This window comes from Pleurodeles waltl, chromosome 12 (assembly GCF_031143425.1).
Source record: "Pleurodeles waltl isolate 20211129_DDA chromosome 12, aPleWal1.hap1.20221129, whole genome shotgun sequence".
Lineage (NCBI taxonomy): Eukaryota > Metazoa > Chordata > Amphibia > Caudata > Salamandridae > Pleurodeles > Pleurodeles waltl.
Window position 1 is genome coordinate 639,590,911 of NC_090451.1, and position 16,097 is coordinate 639,607,007.

General features: G+C 44.7%; 1 protein-coding gene across 3 annotated transcripts in view; it reads right to left on the reverse strand.

Annotated features, from left to right (window-relative positions):
* The window catches only part of LOC138268480 (immunoglobulin superfamily DCC subclass member 3-like), a 108,360-nt gene that overhangs the window by 51,025 nt on the left and 41,238 nt on the right, over positions 1-16,097 (reverse strand). For all 3 annotated transcript variants that reach the window (XM_069218186.1, XM_069218185.1, XM_069218187.1), the window contains exons 7-10: positions 6,190-6,355; positions 3,440-3,690; positions 1,988-2,152; positions 1,687-1,875 (exon numbers count right to left, since the gene is read on the reverse strand). In XM_069218186.1, coding sequence (XP_069074287.1) covers positions 1,687-1,875; positions 1,988-2,152; positions 3,440-3,690; positions 6,190-6,355 — 771 coding nt within the window. The remainder of the gene's footprint in view (positions 1-1,686; positions 1,876-1,987; positions 2,153-3,439; positions 3,691-6,189; positions 6,356-16,097) is intronic.

Sequence of the window (16,097 nt, forward strand, 5' to 3'; positions counted from 1 at the left end):
GTAAGCAGAGCATCAAACGTGGGGATAAAGCGCTGAGACAACGAAAAAGGGCTGTGTGTTTACAAACTGAATGTAGCAGAGGCAAAATATGTCAATGCTAAGGAGTGACATGGAGGGAGAGAACATTGACCTGACAAGAAGGCTTATGATAGGTCTGGTTAGAGAATGAGAGACAGATGGAAATTTGGGTTGGGAAAGGGAACGTAAAAGTGGGTAGAGAAGCTAGGTGTGAGATGGATGTGTGGAGCGATTAAAAGAGAGGCTGGATGATGAATAGAGGGTCACAAGAACCAACAAATAAACAGGATCCAAAGGATGGTTAGGTGAACACAATGTGATAAAATGACAGAGAAAGAGGTGTAAAAGAATGAACATGTAGTTGGAAATAGTGTAATACTGAGAAGGTAGAGCAGAATAAGACATGAGAGAGATGGTCCCAGGGAAGGGCCAATTGCCTGTCCCAGAGAGGTAGGAATGGCCCAATAGATCTTTCCATGGAGGTGGGAACAGGCCAATAGATGGTTCTCGAGAGGTGTGAGTGGGCTCACAGACTATGTCAGGGAGGTGGGAACCGGGCAGTAGATGGTCACATGGAGGAGAAAACCAGACAATAGATGGTCACAGGAAGTTGAGAGCAAGCTGATAGCTGGTCCAAGGGCAGCTGATAATGGATCCATGGATGGTCACATGAAGGGGGGGGGAATTGGCTTGTGCATGGCCAATGTGAAGTGAGAACGGGCCAATAGTGAATACAGGTTGATAGGCGCCCATGGGCAAATGTGAATGGACAAATATACTCCAACGGAGTTGAGAACAGGCCTACAGATGGTCCGAATGGGTCAAATAGTCCTAGGGAGGTTATAACGGGTCCTTAGGTTGTCATAAGACGTCAGAATGGGCAGATAGATGGCGCGGAGCATGAAGTTTGATGGTGGCATAGTTGGTCGAGATGACTAGAAAGATACAGTAGGTGAAAACAGAGAAGCACAGAAAGCTGTGACAAGGATATGCAGGCATAGACTGACCAACAGAAATGAGGGGGAATGGAATGAATAGTCATTTGTGGGTGAAGAAGAGAAATAGAAGTGGCAGAAAATTAAGCATCAATTGGTGAATAAACAGTCTACTGTCAATTAAGAGTTGGCTGGACAGAGTAGAGATAGGCAGTGATGCAGCTAATCAGAGGAAAATAGTCAAATAGAGTGAGCACGGAGCGATAGTTGGGCAGAGAGGATGAGCTATGGCAATGGTGCCAGTGATGAGAGAAGGAAGGAAGGATGGATGGTAAAGACAAGACTTTAGGGGTTGTGAGATAGATGAGAAGATTGAACAACAGTGTGCATGGGAAGGGAGGCATGGATAAATTAATGGTCATCGGTGTGTAAAGACAACATTCAAATGAAAGATTCATGTGTGTCAGACGCCTGAATGTAAAATCAAGATTAACCTCCATGATCGGATAGGCAAGTGGTTATGAAGAGACCTACTTTGAGATCATGGGGAAGGTGTATAGAGGAGATAGATAGATCAGTGAACAAAGAGATTGGGAGGCAGATGAATGGACGCAACGTATGATAGATGTCAGAGATAAATGAGGCAGATTCAAAGCATAGGTGGAGCTTAGGACAATAGTGGGTCGGAGGGTTCAATGGAGTGAGGTTTAGCTTGCAAACAGGCTGTTCTTACCTAGGTTTGTGTAGATAAATGCATTTGCAGAGCTGGAGAGAATCAGTGGTCCTTCAAAAATACTGGATGGGATTTTACGGTGGAAAAGCCTAAACCCTTCAATCTTGCCAGGTTTTGTGGGAAGCTCCCAGAACACTTGCACTGCGGTGGAGTTGATCACCTTTGTGAAAAAGCTGAGAGCTGCAGGAACTGAAGAAAGTGGGTGCATAAGAGAATGCCTTCAAGATAGTTATAACTATATAGAACCGCACTTCAACAAAACACATTGACTTATGAGAAAGTAAGAGAACTTTGATCTTACCACTTCCCATAGTGGTAGCTAGGACAGCTTCAGAGTCCTTACTGGCACCAAGGGGGGAGTAGGCCTTCAGGTAGATGGAGTAGGTGGTAGAAGGATCCAGGTTATTAAAGACATGTTTGAAGGTGGTCTTACTGACAGCTTCCTGCAACTCACGGCTGTCAGGCTCTGAAAATGATAAAGACAGCATTGTAAAAAGTCTGAGTTTATGAGTTGATGGTATGGGGTTGGGCATTAAATGCTTTGGCTCAAATACTTAGTAGGAGACTGTCTACTGGCATTATAAGGACCTTACCCGGTCTTTATTTTTATAATTAACAGCTAAAGCATTTCAAACAGAGGTGTTGTACAAAAGAAATATGTGTAGTAATAGTACATTGGGCGGTGGGTGAAATTGGTTTACATTGAACCAAAGTGATCAGTTGTTGTATGGATTACTACCACCTACTGTACAGATGACATTATTCAAGCAAGTACATACCCCTAACTTATGAGACGTAAATCAAACATATACATATAATCATTTGCCACATCTTTGCACGATTAGCTGTGCTGATTGTCCCACTAACTTGGAGGCTCACTGTTTGTGAAAGCTCCAAATCAGAATAAGGTAAAGCACCTCAGCTTCTTTTCTGAAACTCCATAATTCTTGGAGAGCCTGATACAAAGGTTCTATTCGTTGAATAAGGCGCTTGGCTGACCCAGGCCTGTTCAGGATGTCAAAGCCTGGACTCTTGGACTAGCAGTTCCAGTGGAGATTAGCATGCATAGTCACCATGGGAAAGCAGAAAGGCACTGCACTAAACTGGGGCACACATCTAAAGTATTCTTGAGGAGTGACATTCCCCGAGAATCATTCTAGGTATTGTCCAGTCCACACATTCACAACATCCCCAAACCAGTACATCATAGCATCACACAAAGAAGTCTGGCATCTGTATCAGAAACATGCTGTCTGAAAGACTTTCATGTCCCTGGCGAGGCATCAGTAGGGCTGTACATTCTTTGTAAGTGAAAGAGAATCAGCAATGTCCACAACCAAATTCTTGGATCTGTTATTGTGCTTCTGATGACGCACAGTACGGCGTAGTGCATGTGTTATTGGTTGTTAGATCTAATAAAGAAGTAGCTGTTTGTAGGATAGCCCTTGTGAGTGGACTATTTTAGGATCTGATCTAAAGGCAAGAACTTTGAAATGGCGGGACAGGGTTCCAGGTCCAGTCAGCTTACTACACAGAGTATGATCTTCAGAGCATAATTCTCTCTCACTGTTCCTGAGTTCCCAAAAGTCTAGCAATCTCCTCCTCAGGGTTCCCTACCAGATGTTTAGCAGTATCTTCGTGCACTTCAGGTGCAGGGATCGCCATATGTTGCTCCTCCACTTCCTTATATCTACCTCTCTATTCCTCAAATGCAGGGAACCGCAATATAAACATGTCATTGACTTTCACACACCTCCAGCCTTGCGGATGTGGAGAACGTATCCGATGATTCCGTCAGTCACCTCCAGTGGCGGAACGGCCCAGGTCACATGGATCTCAGTGGTGGACACAGGTGTGGCTTTGATGTCCTCTGGCGAACTGGGCAGTTCCTTAGACAGTGTGACGGCAAGCCTGGCACTGGCCTGGTTGGTGCCGGCAGTGTTCTCAGCAATGCACTGGTAGATGGCTTCGTCATTGGAGGTGATGCGCTGGATCATGAGTGTGCTAAGGTGAGATGAGGAAGAGAGCAAAAGCTTAATGAACAAAGTACAAATGTCAGCATCATGAAGCCAAAAGTCGCATAACCTCCCTTAGGCCTCTAAAATGAGAGATGGTGTATATGCCAACAAGGCATCACCCAGCAGGGAGGACCAGCACCCAAACAAAAGGCAAACGTTTAATTTGCTATACAAAGTATATATTTAAGCTGAACTCCAAGTTAAAAATCCCACTGCCTTGCTCTGGTCTGATGGACATTAACCCTTGAAGCAGTGATGTGTGCATGAGGCCTACCATAGACTGGCTGCCCATTTATCTCTATCCATTGTATTCTGAGTGTCGCCAGTGCTGGGGAAGAAGGCGCAGGAAATGTGTGGCTTCATCAGAGAGAGATGGAAACCATCTCTGGTAATTAATGTGCAAATCTGCATTCCCACACTGGAGCACCACTGAGAATAAGGGTATGGAGAAAGTTATGGGTGGAAGCTCTGGCCTGCGATAAATCCCAGAAAAGAGATAGAGAATGAATGATACCTGGGGCCATTGCATCGTTTTTTTACGCAAAAGCGGCGCAAACTTACAAAACATAATTATATTTTGTACGTTTGCGCCGCTTTTGCATAAAAAATGACGCAAAGGAGGCGCTAACTTTTCCTACATCAGGCCCCAAGTGCAGAAAGGGGGTCCGAGGGACGTGCAGGTCAAAGGACCGATAGAGGAGAGGGAGAGAAGGATATGGGTAAGAGGGAAGGAACGGGGTAGGTGGGGGTTTTGTTATTTTATCTTGCGATTTGTCTAGCACCAACAATCAATGGTGGAAGAAAAGAACGACTCAAGAGCAGGGATGGACATGAAAAGGGAAGAAAGAGGAAACCTGGCATGGGCCGCATAAGAAAGAAGGTGGGTAAAGGGAGTAAAAGAAAGCTGGGGGCGGGAAGGAGAGGGAAAAGTATGAAGCCAGGATGTAATGAAGAAAAGAAGAAAGGGCGAGCAAGGAGTAACAATGGAAGAAGTAAAGAAACAGCGTTGGAAGAGAGTTTGAGTGAGGAAGAGAAGGCGAAAGGATGTGAGGGTGGGAGAGGGTGGAGGTGGAAGAAAGGTGGAAAAAAGAATGTCACAAGAAGGAAGTAATCAATAATGGAAGGGAGAACGTGAAAAAAGGAATACGTGACGAAGGGGCAAAGGAATAAAGTCTAGTAAGAGAGGTACAGTGAGGGGCGCAAGAGGGAAAAGGTGAGAAAAGATGGAATTCGAGATGGTAGGAAGAAGTAAACAAGGAAGAGAGCGAGTAGTAAGGAAGGAAGGACTAGAGCGCTCAAGTCTGAGAGGCGAAGATGTAGGTGGTGGGGAGACGAGAAGGATGGAGGGAGTAGGGAAGCGAGTACGGGGGGGGGGGGGTGAAGGCGAGAGAACAGGTGGACGGGTGAGTCTAATGTTCTTCATCGGGCAGGTTACAGTTTTCATCAAATCAGCCCTGCACCAGTGGGACAGCTGGAAGGCAGACACTTGCATGCTCTCTGTTAAAAATCAGTACTTTTTTGGGAAAAGCTCACATGTACCTAAAATATTTCGGGCCATAGCTCTTAATTGGTCTGTACGTAAAAGAATGGCACTAGGGATGAGATGTTTACTTCGAACTGATACCGAGTCGAAGTTTGCCAAATTCTGAAATTCGGCCAAATAGTTTTACATTTACCGACTGAAAGCCTGGATGGCTAAATGAGACATTCAGTAAATTCTGATTCTGGTTTGTTAAAAAGTACTTTATCTTCCAAACTTTTATTTCGTACATTTAAATCAAAATATTGTTTGTAGAAAATTTTACATTAGCTGGTTCTAAGGATCCATACAATACATCGTATGTTCTGTAGTTGAAACTATACGCATTCATCAAGACGATTAAAATAACCGAGGATGCACACATTTATAAAAGAGTTGTCATTGCTTTTATATATAGAGGGAGTTTATCCAGGTTGGACTTATGCCGTTAAAAAACTGTGCTGTATTCGGCTTTAGCCAAATGCTGGCCACCCCTCTGTCAATTATTAATGCTGAAATAATGCTTTAATTAAGTAAATATATTAAATTAAAAAAATAATTGATGGTTACATTAAAAAAAGAATTCACATCTATTTCAAAAAAAACTTAAGCATGGAAAAAAATGAATTTAGTTTTATGTTAATAATTGAAAAAAATAAATATATACTGCTATTTTTAAATGTTCAATTATACTTATTTATATTTTTAAGTATTTGAAATAATTTAACATTATTTCCTATGGGGGTTTATTTTTATGGCCATGTATGCTGCTGGACTTACAATTTTTTTGTAATGGTAACTGAGAATTTGTGAATAAGCAAATAGTAGTAAACTTATTCAAAAGTCTAAATTACTGAAGAGTGTAAGTTATCTTGGTGAATCCAGCCCATCATTTTTTGGACGAGAACTACAATTTGCTCTTCAGGACTGCTGAAGTTCTGCTACTCTTCACACTGGACAACTCACCTGTTGTTGTTGCTGAGTTTGACGTTCTCCCCTGGTGTTAGGATCTTGCCGTTCTTCAGCCACAGTAGATGTGGCTCGGGCACGCCTTGTGCCACACAAGTGAAGATGGCACTGCTGCCTGGCGGCTTGCTCACCGACTGCGGCCACTGGATAAACTCCGGAGGTGCTGGAAGAGATTAGAAAAGGTTAGAGGACAGCCACAGTTATACCCAGCAGGCACTGTGCCGGACAGCTGCCACAAACAAAGTTCCATTGTATGCCAAGAAAGGGCACACTCTTCCGCACTTGGTGCCACACGTGCACACCCATATATAGGAAACCTTAAAATAACTACCTGTTGAACATGTGTTAAAGATGCAGCAACAGAATAGTTTCTGATACAAGATGATCTTAAGTTGTTGGCTGTGGGGCCACAGAGTCTGATTTTTGATCCCAACTTTTCCACTCAACAAACGTATTTGGCCCAAGACATATGAATATATCAGTTGTGACAAAGAAAAGGCTAGCCTATCAGTATAATATACAGCAAAAAAACTGACCACTTTTAAATCTACTAAAAATGGAAAGGCTTTCGGTCAAATAAAAATAAATGATTTATCGAGGCAGAGACAAAATATGACAAATGTTTTAATTTTGCCAAACGTTTCAAACTTTGGATATGTACCACACTTTACAGCACACACAAAGTGGGAAAAGTTTTAAAGTTAATCTGAGCAAAGTATTTTGTACTAGAAGGGGAGCTTCCCAATATAGAACATATTCCAGGCTCACGCACACCCCTTGCCACTATGGCACAACGGTGTGTGGGGCACTAGCAGCCTGAGTGTGACCCATCACTTGACAAGAGAGCAGCAGCGCCACATCTTTATCAATATGGTGTTGTCTTGCGCTCTCTCCCTCTCAAGCAGTGCATTGCATGAAATGATAGCACAGTTGCCCTCAACTCCCCGGTGACTCGTGCTTGCCTTAATTTGAGTTTAGACTATCATCCGCTAGGCTGTATGAAGATATCTGCAACACTTTGAAAAACATTGTAGCCTGGGCATATCACAAGAGGCAACCATCATAAAAAAGCATTATGTTATCTGAAAAATTATGCAAGCTCTCATGGTCCCACCCCAAGCTTCACTTCTCTACTTTAACCATCAGTACATTCACCCTCTTAGAGTAGAACATCAATGCAGTGAACTTCAAAGAAGAGGTGCAGAGGCACCTCCTGGAGAACATTTTTGACAAACGTTGACACACTTAGGCATTCTTTCTAGAATCATAATCCAAACTGAACTGCTTATCTTGCGCATCAACGTTTTTCCTTGTGGCTGCTCAGTGCACTTCCGCAAGAAGCAATGGGTTGTAGGAAGCTGCACTGAGATCAATGATATGAACTTGCAATAATACTGCATATGTTGCATGTCCTCTACCACTATGTCGTCACCGGAAGTAGAATGTTAATATTACTTTTACATTGTCCAATGACCGCAGTCATCTATTGCAATCACCTAACTTACATGGTGATGATGTGGAAGCGATATATTGGGGGTATACCAAGGAATGTATCAAATGGTGCTTTGCTTTTCACCTTGTAAATGTAGCTTGATTTTTCCAGCAAAACCGCATGCATCAAAACTTTCTTGCTCCATCTATAATAAGAATCTAGGCCACATATAGGTTATACATGACACTGACTTGCATCTTGGTTCACTAATGGCAATGTTGTCAGGGCTGAGAAGGAAAGGCATGCATGTTTTTCTAAGTTATGTTTAAATATATCACTATTGATAATTAACTCTCAGTACTGTGAGATAATATTAGGTAGTAAGGTGAACCCCTTCCCCATCTTAAAGAAATACACTTTCTTGAATTTTGACGAGTCTTTATCATATGTTTATAAGTTTGTTGCTAGAATTATGTAGCAAACATTTTCATGGCTCGGCTCGTGCATGGGATCTTAGAGCCATGCCAGACCCTTGGCTCGGTTCTACGTGTCTATTCTTTATCCTTCCCACCTCTAATTTGAACTGCTTTCAAACCATCTGTGTTACATTCCTTGGAGGGCCTCCAGAAAGGTGTAAATAGGTATCAGGCATTATACTTGTAGGAAGCTGGCCTGGTGTGTGGTGAATACCTAAGGTATTATCACCTTATACCAGGTCCAGGTATACCCTTACATTAGTGAAGTGTAGTCAGTGTCTAGGAAGCCACGGCGCTCTAGAGGTAGCTGTGGATGAGCAGACAAGGCTTATCTAGGAGACATGCAAAGCTCATACAATACCACTTCTAGTTGCACAGCACTTACACACACATGAAAGAACTACATAGTGTTACAAAAATAAAGGTACTTTATTTTAGTGACACAAATACTAAATTACTAGATAGGCAATTCTCCAATAGGAGATAAATAAACACACTATATATGCACAGTAACAAACAGAAATTGGCATAAAAAGCAATAGAAAACAGTGAAAAGCAATAGGCAGTGATGAAGGCCTAGGGACAGACCAAACCATATACTAAAAAAATGGAATGCGAAGGTCTGGTCCCAACCCAAGAAGTGGAATCAGTACAGGGGAGCTGGAGGTAATAGGAAACCCCAAAGGTAAGTACCAGAGTGCCCCCCAACAACCCAGAGGAAAGAGGTAAGTTACTGATTTCCCCCAAACTACCCCAAAGGGCTTCAGTGAAGGATATTGCAAGAAACCAAAGGTGGGTCCTGAAAGAGGAAGACCTGAAAAAGAAGGGGACCAAGTCCAGTTCCTGGAGCCACTACCCACCTGTCTTTGGATGCAGGAGTTGGTCGACGGTGAGACGAAAATGGTCAGCAATGCAGCACTGGAGCAGGTGAAGAGTTCCTGGGTGATGCAGTCAACGTCCCACGCCGGATAAAGGATTGCAGTCAGTCTGTGGTGTGGAAAAACCACCAACAAGCCTTGGCAAAGGCAGTTGTCACGGTTGGAGGAAAAGTGGAGCTGCCAGGGACCAGCAAGGCCCAAAGGAACTCAACCCATGAGGGGGGGGGGGGGAGGGGGGGAGGGGGTCCCAGGTGACCCTCAGCAGTGCAGACAGTCCAAAGAAAAGGAGGCAGCCCCCACAGAAGGCCCACAGGCAAGGAGCCCATGAGTTGCAGAGAGGCCCACACAGCACACCTGAAGAGAGGTCCCACGTCACCGAAGCAGGCAGAGGGCTGTGCATAGCAGGAAAGAGTGCTGGTGGCTGGGGCTACACGGAGCCTGAAGATCCCTTGGAGGAGATGTCAACAAGCCATGGCAACTGCAATAGAAGCAGTGCACGAGGGTACGGTCCTGCATGGGAAGGCAAGGGCTTACCTTCACCAAAGTTGGAAGGCTGATAGAGAGGACCAAGGGGACCACTCCAGACCACCACCCAAGATGCAGGATCCACACAGCTCAGTATGAGAGTAGATTCACGCAGCCGGTTATTGTTAAGTTGGTGCCCGTGGAGGCAGGGAAGTGACTCCTTCACTCCAAGGGAGATTCCCTCTTGCTTATTGTGCAGGCTGAAGACTTGCCGCCCTCAGAGGATGCACTGCTGAGGAAATGTTGCAGTTGCTGGAAGGATGTGGAGAAACAATGTTGCAGAGCAGAGTTGTCACAGTAGCTGCAGGTTGTAGGTTCCTATGGAATTCAGTTGTGTTTCCAGTGGCCAGAAGTCGAAGTAAACGGTGCAGAGGAGTCCTGCTGGAGTCTTGCCCGTTAAATCTGAGGACCTACCCACGAGGGAGACCCTAAATAACCCTGGAAGGGGGAAGGGGGATGGGTCACCTAGCCAGGTAACCACATATCAGGAGGGGGCTCTGACGTCACCTGCCTGACCTGGCCACTCAGATGCTCACAGAGGCCTCTGCCCACCTTAGATTCAAGTTGGCAGAATCAAGGGGCCATCTGGAGGAGCTCTGGGCACCACCCCTGGGGTGGTGATGGACAGTGGAGTGGTCACTTTCCTTTCCATTGTCTAGTTTTGCACACGAGCAGGGCCTGGAGGTCCCTGAACCGGTGAGGACTGGTTTATGCAGGAGGGCAGAAACCCGTCTGAGGGGTGGCAGCAGCTTGGGCTGCCTGGAAACCCCTAGAAAGCTGGTAAGAGCAATGCTGGGGTCCTCTAAGGACCCCCCAGAGTGCATGGAATCATACAACCAATACTGGCAACAGTATTGGGGTATGATTGCAACATGTTTGATACCAAACATGCCCAGGTTCTGAGTTACCATTATGTAGTTGGACATAGGTAGTGACCTATGTCCAGTACACGCCTAAAATGGTGCCTCTCCACTCACAAAGTCCAGGACAATGGAGCTGGAGTTCGTGGGTGCACCTGTGTTCATGCAGGGTACTCTCACACGCAGGTACCTGTACCCTGCCCTCTGAGCTAGGAGGGCCTACCATTGGTGTGACTTACTGTGTGTGACCTGGTGCATGCACCCTTTCACGCAGGCTGCAATGACAGGCCTGCAGATACACTTTGCATGGGCTCCCCATGGGTGGCCTAATACTTGCTGCAGCCCATGGGGGACCCCTGGTGCTACAATGCCCTGGGTACCCTATACTTGTGACTTATAAGGGGGCACCAGTATGCCAAATGTGTGGTGTTGGTGGTCAAAGCAACCAAGTTTAATGGGAGAGAGAACAGTCACTGGGGTCCTGGTTAGCAGGATCCCAGTGAACACAGTCAAAGCATACTGACAACAGGCAAAAAGTGGGGGTAAGCATGCCAAAAAGAGGGTACTTTCCTACAATACTCAATATATCAGTAGTACTACAAAACACAAAGAAAGACTATTCAAATGAAATGGAGTGCACCTTTAAGTGATTTCCTGGCCAGGCAGCTCGCGGTGCCACTCTATCAGTCATATGTTTACTAGAACTGAAGCAAGGGATTTACCACAAGCCTAAAGAACAGCCAGTGACCATTCTCGAGGACATACGTGGGCTAACCAACTTTCAGCCGCTTGATGGCAGCATTGCACACTAAACGAAATCCTTCATGTCATTTGAACTATCTAAATCGAGACGCCAGAAGTGTGAAGAGATCGCCCTCACAAGGTCAGGCCCATTCCCTTGGAAGTGTATGCTCAGTGGAGGGCAAGATAACTTTACGGATACCCTTGCATGTACAACTGTGTCCCCAACTAACTGCATTCCCGGGAGAGATGACCCACACAGTTCACGACAGGGTCCCGGAAGTATCTGCGTCAGTGGCAGAGATCACCTCTCAGTTCCGGGAAGTGTCTTGTGACAACACGAGAAAGACATGTTTATAGACTTTCAGTTTCTGTCAGAACTGTGAAGCTGAAACTCGAAATCCCGGAGTTATCTGAACGGTGTGTATGCAGGCTGTTCATGGCCACCTGCAAGAGGACACCACCAGGGCCGGACTGGAGTAGAACATTAGTGGATTAGATTTCTAACAAAGTGCATTCATATCGGGGCAATCTTGAACTTGTAAAGCCACGCTGTACAGCAAACGCAATACAAGCTGTGCTTACTCTTAAAGGCATTGTAGATGCAGTGCAACTTTCACTAACACGAACAGGAACAGAGATGCAGGGCAAGCTTCATTAACAGCTACAGCAGATGCAATGAAAGATATACTGACACAGCAGGAACGACGAATGCTTGCAAAACCACTTAAAAACAGATACAGGAACATTAGAAGTGCGTGTTTATGGAACAAAGGAAAACGGGATGAACTTGACTAAACTTAAGAAGTTACATCAGATGCAGTGTCATTTATACGAGCATTCAATACACGTAGCAGACATGATGTACCTACATCACAAGCAGATACAGGAGATCCATATTCAAACAAATGGACGCTGTAAAGCAATTGGCCCTTTAGCCTAGCCAGCAAGTGGCAGCTTAAGCAAACCATGCAACTTAACCCACACCATTTTTACTACATTTTTCATTGATTAAGTTGTCCCACACCTAATCCTCCAGTCAACTTGTTCACCCATGTGAACGGCCGCCAATGCTGTAAACATGTAGCACAAAACAAATATACATGCTACATAAAAAAAGTATGAATGCAGCAAAAATAGTAGCAAACACATTCACTGTACTGATTCGCATGCATAAAGACACAACATGATGACACCCATATTCCTACATGCTTTCAGCTGCACAGCAAATGCATAAAGGAGTACCATATATACGGAAATACTAAAATCCTATCACATAAGGTACAGTAAATAACAATCATTCGTAATTATGCACAAAATTAAAAGCAATTAATCCAAAAACCCAATCACTCACATTAAACATCATCACAAAAATTGCTTAAGTGGCTAAGTAAATGCCCTTCTCTTATTGGCATCTAATGTATAAACATTGTCACAAGATAGCAAATGAAGAGTCAGATCTTTGGTCATCCTAAAAAAGGACAAACCTCAGTCCTGCTGACCAGCTGGCCTGGCCTGTCCCGTCTGCGCTGCCTCCCCCAGGACTTAACAATAGCCCCAGCACTCCGTGTCAGTGTGGGAAAGGGCAACGGGGGCAGATGTCGCATCAGCCACCATTGACTCTAAAGGGGTAACACGGGTGCAGCAGACTGTGTGGGTAACTTGCAGCGATTGCTGCGCATCTCATTAGGGAGCCGGCGTGATCCATCAATGAGGTTCCTTATGCGCCGGGTCACAGAAACCCAGCTTAGCGCGCACAAAGCTCGGAGAAGCAGCTCATGGCCCTTTCTTCTGTGGGTGCGGGTCTTGTGACCGGTGGGTTTAGTGCCCCCTCTCACTATAGCTCGAGAATCGCTCCTCTCGGCGTGCTCCCCAAGGTATACAAGGTGCAAAGGAAGGCGTCGTAAGAACTGTAGAAAGCTCAGGGCCGCTTATGCATGGCTTCTCCCTCAGACATTGTGACGGACTTGATGCTCCTTGGTATTCAATTCAAATCGGCAAAGATCGGCTCAGATGTTATAAATACAGCATTTAACCCAGCTGCTGAGGACATTATGAAATTAGTGAGTGGTTTCCCTCAATAAGATTACTAAGAGGCCTCTGTCCCTCATGAACCTAACACGAAGGCAGGGTTTGCCCTAACGCTTAAAACTTCAGCAGGGATGACAAGGGCTGAACATACGAGGCAGTCATTTCTTCAAACATATACTGGTGCTGCCTAAAATGTGCTGGCCCCCTGCAAACATGGAAGGCCTCTACTTGCTTACAGTCCAAGAGAATCCATCCCTGTGGCCTTCGGTGCTTAGTAGGACTTCATCACCGAATTCCACACTAGAACCGAGCCCAAGCTCAAACTGTGGTTATCGCATTATCTGCTATATCTTTCTGTTGAGACAAAATTGGCTTGACAACTTGCAAACCACTGAACCCCCACCTCGCCCAACAACCTTTTTGACTCTGACTTATTTTGCTTACCTGTTATTCCCCCACCCGCCACGGTCTTTTATGCACTCTGTAGTTTCCATTTGTCACATAAGCACACTGCAAAAAGAACTAAGATCAATAAAAACATTTCATCCTCGGATAGTCTTCTTGGATGGTCAGAGATGCTCCATGTTCTAGGACCAGAACTGGTCTTACTCTGTCTCTGGAGGGATAACCTGGGCTTTATTGCCTTGAACTTCGGAAATTCCACATAGCTTTATCAAAGCATTCTAGCCAGCACAGCAGTGGCAAAGTGAGGTTTGTATTTCGGATTAAGATTGCTTCTTGTCTGAAGTTTGCAGCCGCCACAACTGCTCTAGACCAGCAGGATTCCTAGTATATTAGTGTTTGAAATTGACCCTTTCAAATGAAAAGGCTGGACTATCTGCATCAGTTTCTAAGTTTTCGTTTCTCATGAATGCAGAGTGAGGTGAGCTGACGTTTTGGGGTCCTTCAGAGAGGTGCTTACACGTGGATAGGAATAAAGATTCCATTCCTTATCGTGCATGTGATTCTATAGACACTTTTCTCAATAAAGTAATTAACAGTGTAAAGCTTCCTGAACCAAAGTAGTTTTACTCATCTACTGAAGTTTCCTGGCCTCGCTGTCAAGTTTTTGAACTTGTGTAGAATTCCCATCAGTTTGAGGCCAATTCGGAAGAAAATGCATGGCAAACGCTACCTGTAATCTACAGGCACCTCTGCACTCTGTACACTGTACAGAACCATCTGCAGAGCAAGTAAGCATTTTACACCTACTTCTAAGACTAGGCTCGAAATCATGCAAAACTAATAGTGTGTCTTAGATTTTTAAAAAAGGAGAAAGTTTTGCGCTGCATCTGGCTGGTGATTCGCGGATTTCCTTCAGCAGTTTTCGTACCCACAGCTGACAGACAGCTTGTAACTAACTTCAGTGTCCTGAATTCTGAATGATTTCACGATATCATTAAAAAAAGCCACCGCGAGACAAGAGGCAGCAGCCTTTCGTGAAATCTTTCATCCTTCTGCCCTGTTGTGACGGGGGTTCTTAGTGAAATAGACATTGGCACAGATTGTGGCTATGTTTGCCTTTCTCATGAAAGCATTCGTCCAGCCCTATTGCTGAAGCTGGTTTTGCTGTTTAGGTGCTGCCACTTGGATCCCAGTAATGGATCAGGAGATGATGAATAATAATAATTTTTGCTATAACAGTTATGCAGAGCTCGACATGCCACCTGCCTTTGGACCGTACTGGGATTCGGACCCACTGTTGCGCGGTGTTACACCGAGACAGATAACTGGAGACTGTACCATCCAGCAGGGAGGGGGAGGGGAGGTGATGGGGGGAGAGGGAGGCGCCTTCGCAGGCCTCCTTGATTTCCGCCCCTCCCCCTTGTGGGAAGCTCCTGAGGGCAAAGGATTCGTACATCAGAAGTCCAGGATTGTAGCTGGATTGTTAAACTGCTTCACAGTGGCTAATCAGAAGTATCCTCATCTAATAAATAAAAGCGAAGGCACAACGCAGGTGCACAAGGCTCCTACATGTTCCCACGGGAGATATGCTCTGGAGCAGTTTGGCAATGACGTCCAGTGTTTTACAAAACTCAAAGAAACAAAGTCGGAGTGGCTGTTTAACCGTTGAATTTTACCACAAGTACATAAAACGGTAGACAAGTTCAGTTTTATTTCTGCAGAAACCAGAAGAGAGATGCACTCTGGGGTGATGCAGGGCTTTAAGTGGGATGAAAAGACTGGGGGTCTCTCTAAAGGGCATGGCCAATGTAAATAAAGGGAGTGGTTTAAAAACTCATAAGCTATTAATCTGTGCTTTGCAAAGTATACCGACCAACTGGTATTTTGCTGCTGCTTTCTGTGTGTGTGTTTATATATATATATATTCCAATAAAAAGATTCACTGCACGCCACAAAGTTCAGTTTTGCAGTCTTTATTTAAGTTACACAGCCACCAACGCCTTTCAACTCATTTAGAGTCTTGCTCACGGTTAGCGAGTCCCTTTTCACTTTCCTCTTATATATGGTCAATCCAATCTGTCATTTTTGAGGCATTATGGCAAATTAATGTGTGCTTGTGGAAAATAACTGGTGCTCATGTAAATACCTTTGAGTACCTTCGGGTTGAGTTCGCGCTATATAAAGCTGCAAAAAAAAAATATATATATCTTTTTTTTTTTTGCAGCTTTGTATAGTGCTAACTCGACCCGGAGGTATCCAAAGGTATTGAAGCTCTTTACATGAGCACCAGTTAGTTTCCACAAGGACACATTCATTTTTGGTAGGAACGGGGAGATGAAGTGATTTGCCCACAATCACAAGATGTTGAGCCTGTGCCGAGACTCGAACTTGGTTCCCCAGCTCCAAAGTTGGCAGCTCTGCCATTCCTTTCTTTTTTGTGATATATATATATATATATGTATATATATATATATAAAATCCAAAAAGGTGACACTGCACTTCCAGGAGCTTTTCGATTCCAAGTGTTTAATGATGATTGTCATCACACTCTCAATCA